Source organism: Terrapene carolina, unplaced genomic scaffold (genome assembly GCF_002925995.2).
Source record: "Terrapene carolina triunguis isolate 2854851 unplaced genomic scaffold, T_m_triunguis-2.0 Scaffold34029, whole genome shotgun sequence".
In the NCBI taxonomy this organism is placed as follows: Eukaryota; Metazoa; Chordata; order Testudines; family Emydidae; genus Terrapene; species Terrapene triunguis.
This window is the reverse complement of record NW_020698380.1, coordinates 4,512,845-4,527,267: the sequence shown is the minus strand read 5'-3', so window position 1 is coordinate 4,527,267 and position 14,423 is coordinate 4,512,845. Positions and strand designations below refer to the sequence as shown.

The following is a 14,423-nucleotide window of genomic DNA, read 5'->3' as shown; positions in this document are numbered from 1 at the left end:
GGCACCTTAAAGACTAACGGATTTACTTGGGCATAAGCTTTCGTGGGTAAAAACCTCACTTGTTCAGATCTGAAGAAGTGAGGTTTTTGCCCACGAAAGCTTATGCCCAAGTAAATCCGTTAGTCTTTAAGGTGCCACCAGACTCCTTGTTGTTTTTGTAGATACAGACTAACACGACTACCCCCTGATACTTCAATATTATGAACTGCTTTATTTTCATAACCACATTAGCACTTTATGAATTATACTTTTGTTGTTAAAGAAAGCTTTTGCAACTTATTATATATTTACATTTTAAGAAACTGGCTGAGATAATTTGCAAGAGCCCCAAACTCACTATTTATGACTACACTTAGGGGATATAGAGTCAAAGCTAAGACAAATCATCTGCTAAAGGCAAAAGTTAGCAGTTTTAACCAGGTATCCATATACCGGACTCTGAAATAGCTTGAGAAAGTCTGTTGATAGCTAGTCAAAAATCACTCCAGTTCTGTGATGCTGGCGGCTATACCAAGGCCTATCAATAAATGAATTAGTAGTGAGAGAAACATATTATCATCTGAAAGCTGTTCAGGGATCTATGACAAATGAGTTCCTCATCTCAGTCAGGTCCCTAGTAGTGTCTTCATCACAAATGGCATCGTTGCTCAGTCCCCCTACCAATTCATGCCTTTGCCTTTCGAGAACTTATTACCTTCCTGACTTCAGATGGACTCTCCAGAACATGGCTGAGGCCAATGGATGGCTTAACATGGGGAAGCTTGCACTGCAAATGATAGACTTGCTCTTTTTAATTAAAAAGCCTGCAGTGTCAGCTGGGCCCCTTTAAGAAGGGCAGAATTCAACTGAAGCTTCAGCCCTAGGTGAAGGAAGTGAAGCGGAGGCAGACGTGGAAGGTGAGAACAATCAAGTAGAAGTGCTTACCGAGCTGCTTTTATGTGATTAACAATCAGAACAACGTGCCCCGCCTGAATTGCCTCCTGGCTACCTTTTGGGGTTGAAATTTCACAGTCTTGGCCAGAGGGTTATTTTCTTAATTTTATTTTTCTGTTCAGACTTTGGTAATTGATTCAGGTAAGCCTGAGAGACACCTTTCCTCTTCTACATTTAGACAGTCCCTAGTCTTGAAGATCTTACAGTGTGCTAACACAGTGCAGCCATGACCGCGGCTGAGGGCTTTAGCCTTCACCACAATACAAACAGTAATTCTAATAATAAGGAATCATTCAAGCTGACTCTTAATCCTCAGTCTTGGTGTAGGCAATGGAGAGTGGTGCCTCTGTCAAGTTTCTGAGGAAACTTGGTTTAGTTAGAAACACTTGAAAATACCTTACTATGCATGCATGCAAGTCGCTTACTTTCCTAAACTCTTTAAGAGCGCAACGTGGAGAACGTAGCTGAGCACAGGTTATTTGAAACTCCCTGACTCTTGTGCGACGGGATGAGAGGCCACTCTGACACATCAGCAAGGGTGGAGTTATTATGCCTACAGGCTGTCATTGTGGCCTCCTGCTGGTCGTTCTGGGAATTAGCTCAGTCTTATCGCAGGGCGCCCTCCTCCGGTGGTGTCTCGCCTGCCATCACTTCTGCTCCGGACCCACGTCGCCTCAAGGATTGCGATGTCCTCTTCAGGACACAGCCCTCCGGCCGTGCCCCATTCCATTCCCCCGCCCCCGCACTTCCGGGGGAGCAGCAGTCCTCTGTCCAGCCACTTGCCTCATTGGCAAACTGCAGCCCTTCACTGGCCACTCCCCTCAGTGGCAAGTGGGGGGCGGAGGGGGGGAGACCCGGGCCTACCCTCTACTCCAGGTCCCGACCCAGGGACCCTCTAGGCGGCAGCCATGCACTGCGTCTCCCTTAACCCCCCACCATCCATTTCCCTGGGCCACTTCCCCGTAGCCCTAGCACCTTCTCTGCCCCTATATCCGGGCTTCAGTCTTTAAGCCAGTCAGGCTGGAGCTCCCTCTTGCTCCCCTAACCCAGCCCTGCTCTATTCAGGGTGCTGGCGGTTCCCTCAGCCCTTCAGGGACCCAGTCCTTTCTGCCTGGGCTCCCAAGAGGGAACTGACTCCTCTGCCCTGTAGCTGTCTTTATATATGAACCTTCTCTGCCCTGATTGGCTGCTCCTTGCAGCCCCTCACTGATAGGCTGTCTGCTGCGCAGCCTCCCCAGGGCTGCTTTTAATCCTTTCTCCACCAGTGTGGGGCAGACGCCCCATCACGCAGGCAAAATGTGTAATAAAACACAATCTTCAAGTTACTTTATGTACGGTGTGTGTGTATTCAATAAAACATTTTGGGCCAAATTGCCCTCTGTGCAGGAATAATTGGAAATTCAGAAGTTTCCTTTGAGGTGTTTCCCTGGCATTGTTTCCTTGGCTTAGGGGCAGGACAAGGGGTTCCTTCCTGTGGATCTAGCTGAGGATCCTACTCGCCAAAAGTTATACAGCTGCCAAAATCCTTGGGGAAGTGCAGTCCCTAGCCATCCCCATGGAAACTCTGGCCTCCCTGCACTGGCTCCAGAACTCCTCTAGAGCTCTGTTGTTGTGCACCACATCTTAAACTAAACAGGGCTCTGGATCCACGAATGACTCCAAATTGTGAGTGTATCGAACATCATTTATAATCCACTCCGTCATGTCATCAGTTGTGTGGGCAATTTTAAAGAGACAGTCCTGGGCAAATTGCCAAAACCCAAGATGTTTAGAAACAGTCCCAGGCCCAAGATGTTCCTCTTTCCCCAGTTCTGGTTTACAATTGCAGCAGATACATTGGCATGGCAACGCTCCCAATATTTCCTTATCTATCTCATAATAAAGTTATTTTTCACAAACAACTCTTGACTGCTTAAAACCTCAAATTCTTGCTTCGGTTGTCAACATGCAACTCACATCAAGTACGCTTCATCCACACTAGGCCTATAACATTACATGGATATGTCCATAAAAACAACTCTTTATAATAGTTTGAGTTGAATTTTTGTTACCGTTGTTTTTATAAAAAAATATAAAAGCGAGACAAAAATACTGGGTTAGACTAAGCGAAAAGGTCTAATAATACCACCCAAGGACTGTGTTAATATCACGATTGGTAAACAAGAGGCGAATGGAACCAGAAATGAATTAACTAAAACTGGTATGTTGGAAATTAGGCCTAATTGGTGAACAAAATAATGAGGGGATGGGTTACTCCACCCTTTATTCCCTTTTGGAGTACTTAAAAAGAGACTTTGGGGAGGCTCAAATAGGCTAGAAGATGGGTTGACTGAAAGGAGCGAGCTTTGTTATCATGACTGCCAACCCCACCATCTCCAGGGACCCTGGAATGTGCCATGACTCTGTTAGACCTTCACCATCCTGATTCTGAGAGAGGTCCTGACCAGTCCAGGCCAGAGAGAGGGACCCAGATGACACCACCACCTCTGGCTAAATCCCTAATGCTACCTGGCATATGGAACTTTGGTTTCTGCTGTCACTGCGCTCCATGTGTCCTCCTTCCCCACCTTATTTCTTCTTTTTCCTCTCTCTCTTCCTTTGCCTTCTGTTTACTAAGAGTTTGGCTTAGCCAAACAAGACAGCATCTCTTGCAACAATGCTATGAGCCTGTGCCCAGTAAGGCAACCAAAAGCAATGCCTTAAACAACCCACTGCTGCTACAAGTTTTCCAGGTCTTGGAATGACTGTGTGCTGGGCCTGTGTTTCTCCAGCAGTGGGATTGCAAGTGAAAATCAGCACCAGAGACAGAAGTTGCATTTTCTACCTTTGCTGTTCCTTTCACTCCCATTTTGCATGTGAGCCTTGTTTTCGCTTTACTTAAACAGGGTCGGACTTCAGCAACAGCAGCAATAACAACAGCTCCAGTTCATCTCAACATGCTTCTCTGTTCCTCAAAAAGAATAGTTGATACTATCTAAAAACTGGCAAATGGGTTTTTTCCCCTATAAAAGCTCTCTACAGGGAATAAGGGATATTGTAAAGTATTAAGTCAGGCTTTAATTTGGGCATTTCAAATGCTATTACCTTTTTTCCTTTTCAGTATCTTTAGTAAAAGGTTTAAAGATTTTTTTTAATACTGGTGCATTTGCCACAGGACTAAGCAGGCCGAGATCTCTGTACTTAAACATGGTTCGGGGGTTCAACTGTCTAGTGTTGTGCAGTGACAGGATCGTGTTTAACTTCTTTGACTCTGTAGGCCCATTTATTCCATCAAAATTAACACATCTCTTCCCATCCCCATGTTAGCAGAGCTACAATAGAGCTTTGTCTGTTGTACTTGGGGCACACCGTTTACGAGTGAGACAGCGCTTAGACTAACGTTGTTTAAGCCAGCATTAGCTAAGCCAGGGCATTCTTGTAGAATTGGGAGGTTGATGCTTTGGGATACAACCCCTCTCCAGATAGCTGTGGAGCTCCTGCAAGACAGGCTTCTGGGAGGTGAGAAGAATGATGCTGCCGGTGTGGCATCTTCTCCCCTCATCCCATGCATCTTCTCTGGAGTTTCTGTTGGGCTTTCATTGTCTCTCTGCAAGGAGGAGGCAATCTAGGTCAGGCTTTCATGGTGTCACATTGAGTGGCTTTTCTATTTTCAATATGAAAAGTTGTCTCCCCGTGAAGGGTGCAGGCCTGGTTATCAAATGTCAGCTTTGCTGCTGATCTATTATTTTTATTGCATAGGTTGAAAATGAATATGGAAGCTACTTTGCCTGTGATTACGATTACCTTCGTTACCTTCAGAAGCTCTTCCATCACCATCTTGGAGATGAGGTGGTACTGTTTACAACAGATGGGGCAAGCAAACATTACTTGAGATGTGGAGCTCTGCAGGGTCTTTATGCAACGGTGGACTTTGCACCAGGTTAGTGGCAGCTGTTCGTAGCAAGATAACTAGGCCAATGTTTGTTCGCTTGTAGCTAAGTTGATGGTCTCCCTGACTCCTGGGTTTAAGTGGTGATCTACATATTGTCATTTGATATATTCTTAAACATATAGAGGGAGCCAGCTGGTGCGATTCACGAGGGCTTCTCCTCTGGGACCAGTCTGGTCTCTTTACAATGCAAACCTACTGAAAAAATATAGCAGTGCTCAGCAGTTTTTCCAAGGGCTCTTAGTCCAGCCCAAATTTCAGCTCCATCAGATTATCACCTTGCGTTACTCTGAAGAAAATCTAGTGCTGCAGAACATAGTTAAAATGGGACACATTGCCCCAATCTGTGGTATTGTAAGCGTGCAGAATTAAGTGAGTGTTATGCTTGTGAAAAGTGCCCAGTCCGAACAGGAGACTTTGTCATCCCATAATGCCTTGGCAGTATGGGAGGTTTCCTGGGCCTCAGTCCAATGTGAATGTAGTTCAGTTTCCAAGTGCCTTCAACTTGGGACCTCCCTTGTGAATTGTCCTTTGTGGTAAGGTATGTTTGTAGTCTCAGTCCATTTATTAATTGAAAAAATCCACATCTCTCACACCTCCCATTTCCTGGAGGTCATCCATCAAATAGTAATGACTTTCAGTCACTCTTGGCTTTCAGACCAGTGACTTAGAGGTGAAACTCCAAATCTGATTTGCCAATTCCCTGACTTTTACACTTCCCACAAATAAATCTACTTTAAACTAAGGCCTACATTTTTAAAAATAACAAGTGATTTTTGGGTGCCTTAGTTCTGGTGTTCAGCTTGAGGCTTCTGAAAGGGGCTTGGTTTTCAGAAAGCACTGAGCACCCACACTCAGATAAGTAGGCCCATTTCTGTTGCCTCAAGTTGGGCACACAAAATCACTAGCCTCTTCTGAAAATTTAGGCCCAGATTTCCACCTAGGTTGTTGCTGATACAGGGGAGAGCGGTACAGCATCCCAGTTTCTGCTGAAGGCAAAGCACTGAAATAGCATGAATATTGCAGCTCAGTTTTGTTTTTTATTTGCAGGTGGTAATGTCACAGCAGCATTTTTAACTCAAAGAGGCAGTGAACCCAGAGGCCCCTTGGTATGTTTTTTTTGTTTTTTTTTTTTAAATTTCCATATGTTCTTAATTTTATGATAGTAATGAAAACCGAGGGGTTGACAGCAGCAGTGCTTGTTGTTTGTGCTGCTGGGGGTGCCTGGGTTCATGGGACATTGGAACTCTTGTTTCATAGTGAGGCAGAGGTTGGGGACAGTTTCTCTGTACATGTCTGTTCCATGCTGCTGCTCTGTAATCCCTGACTGCTGTTCTGTGGAGTATTTTTTTGGCCTCAGAAGATCCCAATTTGTCTTGATTTTTCCAAGCCTAGGAAAGTATGTACAAAGCAGTAGAGATGTTTAGATGAATGAGTCAAGTGTGTGTGGGAGCGGAAGTTAGAGGCAGAATTAATAGAGCAGGTTAAAAAACTGCATCCTGTTTTTAACTAGCATAGATTTTTACACAAGTTAATGGGATGTGAGCTGATTAGGAGCCATTTTGATGCCTTAGCCACTCTGAGAGAAGGACTTAATCTTAACTAAAGGGCTACCTCATCTCCTGTGGCATTTAACATATTTCACTGTATTTACAGTAATTATTTGAATATGAATCAAATGCACTTAGCTGCTTTTTTTCTTATTGCTAATGACATAAATTGAGCTTAAAATAACTTAACCTCCAATTCTGATATTGCTTCCTTTTTATATTACTCTTTCCCCCCCACTCCCCTCCCCTGCTTTTCATGTTCTCTCCCCAACTCTCCACATTTCACCCCGGGCAGGTAAACTCTGAGTTCTACACTGGCTGGCTGGATCACTGGGGTCACCCTCATTCTGTTGTGCCAACAAATAGGATAGCTAAAACTCTTGATGAAATCCTGGCACGTGGCGCTAACGTTAACATGTAAGTGCATGTTCAAGAGAGGATTTGTTTTTAATGAAAAATGAGAGTAAGGAGGCAGTCAGCAAAGCCTGGTTTGATTGGCTTTATTTGTTTTTCTTTTTAGGTACATGTTTATAGGTGGAACCAATTTTGCCTATTGGAATGGTAAGGAACAATTTGAAAAAAATGACTTGCTTTCCAATTACAGGTGAGGCCTACACCTGTCATTTACAGTATATTACAAATTACACACAGTCTAAACCTTCAGCCTCTAGGTCCGCCATGTCCTAAATCAATTCTATATTCATTTTCTTAAGACACACAGATAAGTATTTTAAATGCCAGTGGGGAAGGAGGATTGGGTGACAAGGAGTCCTTGAATTAAAAAGTGCTGGAGCATATCACCTCCTATATTTCAGGTGCAGGAGCGATACTTCAGCAGCACTACATCTCTGCTAATCACCACTTCATTATCCAAAGCCCTCATTCAGGAACACACTTAAGCATATGCATAAATCCATTCCAATTCAGGGCGTTCCTTAAGCATGTGCTTAACTCTGACAGACTTCAATGAAATGTAAGCAAGTGCTTAAGTTCTGTCCTGAATAGGGATGGTTTCCTGAAGGGAACCCAACCTGAACCACTAGACTTAGAGATCTTGCTATTAACAAAGAAATTTGTGGGTGGAAAGAAACAAGTCTAAAAAACTATCCCATTGGGGAGGGGACTGGAGAAGCTCCATCAATTGTTTTTAATTGCTTAATTTTTGATTTTCACAGGGGCAAACATGCCATATTCATCACAGCCTACTAGTTATGACTATGACGCTCCACTGAGTGAAGCAGGGGACCTCACTGACAAATATTTTGCTCTGAGAGAAGTCATTGGTAGGGTGAGTGTTTATAAAAGACATGGCTTTTAGAATGTTTCTTTAAAACCTCACTAGCTTATTGTGTGAGCTCTCTTGGTTTTGCATGGGTGTGGGTTGCCTCCTGATTTATTACTAGGTTTGGAAGGTTTAGGTTTTTTATCAGTAAATGTCGATTTCACTGAGCACACACAAACCAATGAAAAAAGATAAGAACAGAAATGTACAGATAGGCAAAGTTAGAAAAGTGCTGCTTGAGGACTTATTTAGACTTTGATTTAAGGATGTTTACTTTGCATATTTTGACAGATGATGTTGACAATCTGTGATTTAGAGGTTATAAAGCTTTAACTTTTTGAATCTAAATCTCTGCTGTCCTTAGATAGTTATTGTTTGACTCCTCCATAATTGCCCCAACTGTGAAAAATTTAAATAGATAAAAATTGGGGAAAAATGCTTAAAAATAAATGTAGATGTTATCTGTTGACATTATAAAAAAAAAATCTGCCAACTTATTTATTATCCACTTCAGGTGTTGAAATACGCTGCTGCTTTTTGCTGCTATTGAGTTCTTTGATTATTGTGTAAAAAATCACCCAAAGTCTGCTTCCAAACTTTATGTTGTGCACTCTGGTGTTTGGGGTCTCTAAGAGTGGGAAAGCTTACTCCGATGAACAGATTTTCCCTTCATAACTTTACAAACGAGATGAGGCTGAGCTGTGGAATTTGAATCTGGGTTTTGAACGCCCCAGAATTCAAGACTGTTCAATCCAAGTATTTGCTTTGGGCCCCTCTCTGTGTTTAAGCACAAGTCAAGTTGGGTTTATTTTTGTCTCCATTGAAAGGCTACTGTAGAACAGTCTCTCATAACCTTCTGTATTTTTCCCAAGCTTAACTTGCCAAGTCTCATCACATTTTGATAGCTTTCTATTGCCTCCCTTAGAGTATAGTTCACCTCAGTCTCACATCTTTGTGTGGCTTCCCTTGCCAATGAACGTCACAAAAAAAGTACTGCTCTTGAGTTCCTTAATTAAAGTGCGTGCCTATCTGAAATGTGATCTTTAGTGTTTGCATGCATGTGAACTGCGGGAGATACAACTTCATGCAGAGAGCTGGTTTTGATAGGATCTGAAGTGTTGGCATAAGCACTGTCAATTTTGGTAGGCCAGACTGGTGTATGCAACTTTTACACTGTGGTTTGTTTAGCTTTTACCCTGCATATCCATAGTATCTAAACAAAGTCTTCCTGTCTGTGCTGTGGGTTCTCAGCCAATAACAATCTATCTGCTCAATCACATTTTGAGGTAAAGTTATGTTTAAAAAGAGAGTTGTCCTGTTTATCTGCTTTCAAAATGACAGATTTGTTGTAAGCATACATGTAGTGAGCCCCTATAGGCTTTTTGGGGGGGAGGGAGGGCGGAGAGGTGTGTGTGGGGGGTCGTTGTCTGTTTTCCTGTCCTAACAGGCCTCTTTCAGTTGCTTATAACTTTCTGCTTTTGGTCTTAAACGATCCATGTTTGGTTCCTTCCCTAGTGTGAAAATTGTTTGGAGTGGATTTTATGAAAGCTTGAGCAGAATTGGTTGAGCCATTTTCAAGTACAGAGAGAGAGGAAGAAGTGGAGTTATGCCATTATCTAGAGATGTAAATTATTCTTTCTTTTAACAGCTCTGCCAATGAAGTGGTTGAAACTTGGCAGGGAGATATGTCAGATGTAGGGATTGCTTTGTCATGGTCCAGTGGACAAGCTGCTTCAGTTTGGCTTTTAAAAATATGCTACTTGTTCTGACTGCCTCCTGGCTTTTCTGCCCCTGATTCCCTTGGTCTGTTCTGGTGCTTCTTTGCTTCCAGAGTCCGGATCAATGTAGTGCCCAGCAAGGTTGATCACACGTAGGGAGGAGCCGGGTTCTGTTGGTCCTGACATGATGCTCTGGGGAAGTCTTGGCAGGATGAACCCAAAGTTTCATGGCAAGGCACCCTGTTTTATATAGTGATTTTTCTTCATTGGGACCAATGAGTTTTGCACCGTCATGCTGTAATCAGTTGTTGTTTGACAAGTGGTTGTTTTCTTAAATTATTGTTTCATCCTTTATCTTGTTCTTTCATCAAGTTTCTTAGGGAGTTACCCCATGCTTGTTTTGATTACAGCTATCTTGTCCCCATTGATAGGTGCCTGTCTCATCTTTAGAGTCGTCAATCTGCCCTCCTCTGACATTTCAACAGGGACGTGTTGCAACCTCCTGGCGCCCTTGTGTCTGTCTTCGGTTCCTCCCTAGAACATTTGGTCTGGTGATGACCTCCACGCTTATCTTTTAACACACACACACCTCACACACAAAACGGAATTGATTTACTCAGAACATTTGAACAGGAACATCAAATTGCAATGCAAGAGTAAAACAACCATTGCATTCTTTTACTTATTTTAAAATGCTAAACCTACAACTAAGGGTATGGCTACACTTGTAGCTGTACAGCGCTGTGAGTTAAACCCGCCTTCGTACAGCTGAGTAGGGAAAGCGCTGCAGTCTGTCCACACTGACAGCTGCCAGCGCACTGTCGTGGCCACATTTGCAGCATTCCCAGCTGCATTGGGAGCAGTGCATTATGGGCAGCTATCCCAGCATTCAAGTGGCTGCAACGTGCCTTTAAAAAGGCGTGGTGGTGGAGTGTGGGGGGAGAGAGAGTGGGTTTTTGGAGTGTGTCAGCACACTATCTTGTAAGTTCACACTCCCCTCTCCCCCTGCTTCTCACTCACTCACTCAAAGTAAACAGAAAAATGTTTGCTTTTTCTCTCTGAAATGGAGCTTTGAAGGCACTTCCGCATTCCTGCAGCCGATCACAACAATGAGAAGAGTGGCCACTTGATAAGGGGATTATCACAGAGCAGTAAATTAACTCCTCGTTCACACTGATACCCGGGAGTTGTAGCCAAGGCGCAGCAAACGTTATTCCTCTCTGGGAGGTGGAGTACCAGCAGCGCTGTAGCCACGGAGATACAGCGCTGTACGTGCCTTGCCAGTGTGGACGGAGAGTGAGGTACAGCGCTCTGGGAGGCTTTATTGTGCTGTAATTCACAAGTGTAGCCAAGGCCCAACTAAGTGGTGACCGTAAAAGGTCTGTCACTGCCTTGAAATCAGCACAGCCACAGATTCTGGCTGATGCATCTCTACCAATGGCCCGTTAGGCCATTCCTTTCTGCTTTCAGAAAGGGTGGCTGGCAGGATATGGTCAAATCATACACCAATACATTTCATACATGCTACATTATTATTCTTTATCCTTCATTCTAAATTATACAAAATACAAACATAAAATCTTACTACTACATAACCACATGGCGTAGCTGCAGACTGCGTGGACGGAAGGAGTTTTTCCATCGCTGTAGGAGTTCTGTCTCCTCAAGTACCAGTAGCATTCTTTTGTCAATCTAGGTGTGTCAGGGTTCCCTCCCAACTCTGAACTCTAGGGTGCAGATGTGGGGACCCGCATGAAAGACTCCCTCAGCTTATATTTCATCATCTTAGGTTAAAACTTCCCCAAGGCACAAATTCCTTTCCTTGTCCTTGGACGGTATTGCTGCTATCATCAAGTGATTTAAAGAGACATTCAGGGAGAGGCCACTTGGAGCCCTATCTTCCCCCAAAATATCCCCCCATGCCCTTTCACCCCCTTTCCTGGCGGGGCTTGAGAATAATATACCAACCGATAGGTTAACAAAGTGAGCACAGACCAAATCTCTGGTTTTTAGGACACTGAAAATCAATCAGGTTCTTAGAAGAAGAATTTTATTAAAAAAAAAAAAGTAAAAGAATCACACCTGCAAAATCAGGATGGAAGATAACTCTACAGGGTAAATGAAAAGATTTAAAACACAGAGGATTCCCCTCTAGGCTCAACTTCAAAGTTACAAAAACAGGAATAAACCTCCCTCTTAGCATAGGGAAAATTCACAAGCTAAAACAAAAGATAATCTAATGCATTTCCTCACTATTACTTACATCTAAAAATTACAGAAATTGTATCAGTTCAGAATCTTTTTAGGAGCTGGGTTACCTGCTTGGTCTCTTTCTTTGTCCCAAGAGGGAACCAACAAAGAGAGCACAAACAAAACCTCCCGCCCCATCCCCCCTCAGATTTGAACGTATCTTCTTTCCCCTTTGGTCCTTCTAGTCATGTGCCAACTAGGTTAATTGAACTGATTAACCCCTTACAGGTAAGTGATTCTATATGTCTGGTCAGGAAGGATTTATGTTACTGCATACATAAAGGTTGTTACCTTTCCCTTTATATTTATGACAAGGTGTATCTATATTGGGAGTTAGGACGGTTTCACATGCCTGAGTGCTGTAGTTATGTCAACCTAACTTTTCAGAGGAGACCAGACTTTGGTCTCCTTCTGTGGCGTTACTCCCACTCTTTCAGAGACACGCAGACCTTCACAGAACCACAGCCAGCGCAACCTCTTTGCTTACATGTGCCTTTGTTTTGGATGGTGAGGTGTGCCCTTGTGGTGGAGGCCGCTGTTGTTTCATTCATCTGGTTCCATAAAGGAATTTAACTGTTTACTACAACTATCTTAAATGGAAGGCAGCAATTCTTCAAGTAATGTCCCTCCACGGTAAGTGTATGTGCAGGTGCATCCCCGCGGTTCTGATCAGAGATCTTTGGTAGCAGTGTCTTTTTGGCCTGCACAGGTGCTCCAACCCCCCCCCCCCCCATGCTCCCCCCCGGCGCTATTTTTCTTTTTTCCGGCCACCCCCCCCCCCCCCCAGTTCCTTCTCAACTGCCCCTGGCTAGAGACAGAGCAATTAGCAGTCTATTCAAGGATACTTTACTTCTTTAGAAATGCGTTCTTAGCTGGTTTTTAGTGCTTTTGTTCTTTTCTTAGTCTCCTAGTTTTTTTTTTTTTTTTTTCCCCCATTTAAAAAAAAAACCAATTTTAAAATAAGTTCTTTACTTTAACCCTTTCCCCCCGCTATACTGGTGATTGCCCCCAGTAAGAGGCCTGCCCGGTTTAAGAATTCTCTCTCCTGCAGGGAGGCCATTCCAGTATGGGATGGCCATTCTCCCTGTGTCTTTTGCCTTGTCGAGGGCCATGTTCCACAGACATGTCAGCAGCTGAAGGCCAAATTCTGAAAAAAAACGGAAACTGAAACTGCTCCTTATGGAGGGAGCTCTTTAGCTTGCGACTGACCCGCAGCCTGTCTCTCCCAGGTGATGTGAGCCATCTCCGCAACCTTCCACTTCCAAGGACGGTGAACCAAGGAAGAAATCCTCAGATTCCCTATGAAAGATCTCTTAAAAAGAGCGCTTTGAGCCCTCAGAGTGAGCCCTGAACCAGCCAGAGGAGATCCCTGGCATGTTCAGTCTCCTTGGTACTGAAGGTGTCTAAGCACAGTACCCACAGATTGTGTGGGCCCTCTGCTACAGATGCCGCTGATAAGCCTAAAGAACCTATGGGCACAGGCACTGAAGCAGTGGTACTGCTGGTCAGGGACAGGAGCCTAGATCATACCACCTCCAGGCAGACGGCACCAGGACCAATGACTGCAAGACAACCATCATCAGACTGTTTCATGTGGCCAAGGTTTCTGGTCCCTTTGGTACCATCGACTCAACACTGGCAACCACTGTTGGTACCAGTTTCTGCTGCACTGCAGGAGTTTAGATTCTCTAAGAACCTCACGGTATCTGAGGCACCAGAGTCTCCTCTGCTTAGTACCAGGTCCCCAGCATCGGCTCCACCACTTTCCAGTGGAGATTCGGACAGTGTTCAGGAGGAGATTCTTTCTCCAGGGGGGGTTCTTTGTCACTCCCACTATGCTCCCTCACCCTACCAGCTGGCCCTTCCCCATCAGACCCTCGCTCTGGACAACCCCCATGGTATGACCAATCATGGGGCTCAGCCACCCATGCCTTTCCCACCACCCCAAATGCCCTACTGGGATCTGTGGGTGACCTATAGGCATCATCTCTCCTGGGCGTCTAGTGTCACACACCAAGAGACAGTGAGGCGTTCTCCCACAGCCACCGCATCTACGGCTTCAGACCCTCCTGAAGAGATCCTGGAGGAGCAGGAGGTTGGACTAGAGGGGGTTGTTAACACATACTAACATCTCTTCCTCCCCTTCAGAAGAGACAGTTATGCTCCCTCCACTATCTATGGCAGATGATTTTAAGCTCTTCCAAGACCTTACGAAGAGGGTGGCAGATACCTTACTAATACTTCTAGAGGAGATAATAGAGACTCACCATAAGCTGCTGGATATTTTATGTACATCCTCCTCCTTGAGGATAGCTTTTGGACCCAGCTAAGCTCATATGGCAACCACCGGCATTGGCCACACCAATAGGCAAAAGGGCCGATTTAAAAAGTACTATGTACACCTCCCTCCCCACAGATACGGAATTTTTTTCCCCCACCCTCCCTCTAATTCCATCGTGATATAAGCAGTTAACTCCTGTGGCCACCAACATCGTTCCAGATCCACCCCTTATGATAGGGATTGGAAGTGCCTTGACTTATTTGGAAGGAAGGCCTACTCTTCTGCTACTTTGCAATTCAGAATTGCAAACTACTAGGCCTTAAGGGCAAAGCACGACTATAGGAACTATGCCAAATTCAGCATCTTTACTGATCATCTACCGGAGTCACAACGGAAACAATTCTGAGCCATTATCGATGAGGGGCAGTTAGTGGCCAAAACACCACTGCAGACAGCACTTGATGCGGCTGATACAGTGGCC

The 14,423-nt window shown here is 44.4% G+C and overlaps 1 protein-coding gene across 1 annotated transcript in view; it reads left to right on the top strand.

Annotated features, from left to right (window-relative positions):
• LOC113405158 (beta-galactosidase-like) overlaps positions 1–14,423 on the top strand; it is a 57,860-nt gene that overhangs the window by 15,319 nt on the left and 28,118 nt on the right. The window contains exons 8-12 of the mRNA XM_029914275.1: positions 4,672–4,852; positions 5,912–5,970; positions 6,707–6,828; positions 6,932–6,972; positions 7,587–7,699. Coding sequence (XP_029770135.1) covers positions 4,672–4,852; positions 5,912–5,970; positions 6,707–6,828; positions 6,932–6,972; positions 7,587–7,699 — 516 coding nt within the window. The remainder of the gene's footprint in view (positions 1–4,671; positions 4,853–5,911; positions 5,971–6,706; positions 6,829–6,931; positions 6,973–7,586; positions 7,700–14,423) is intronic.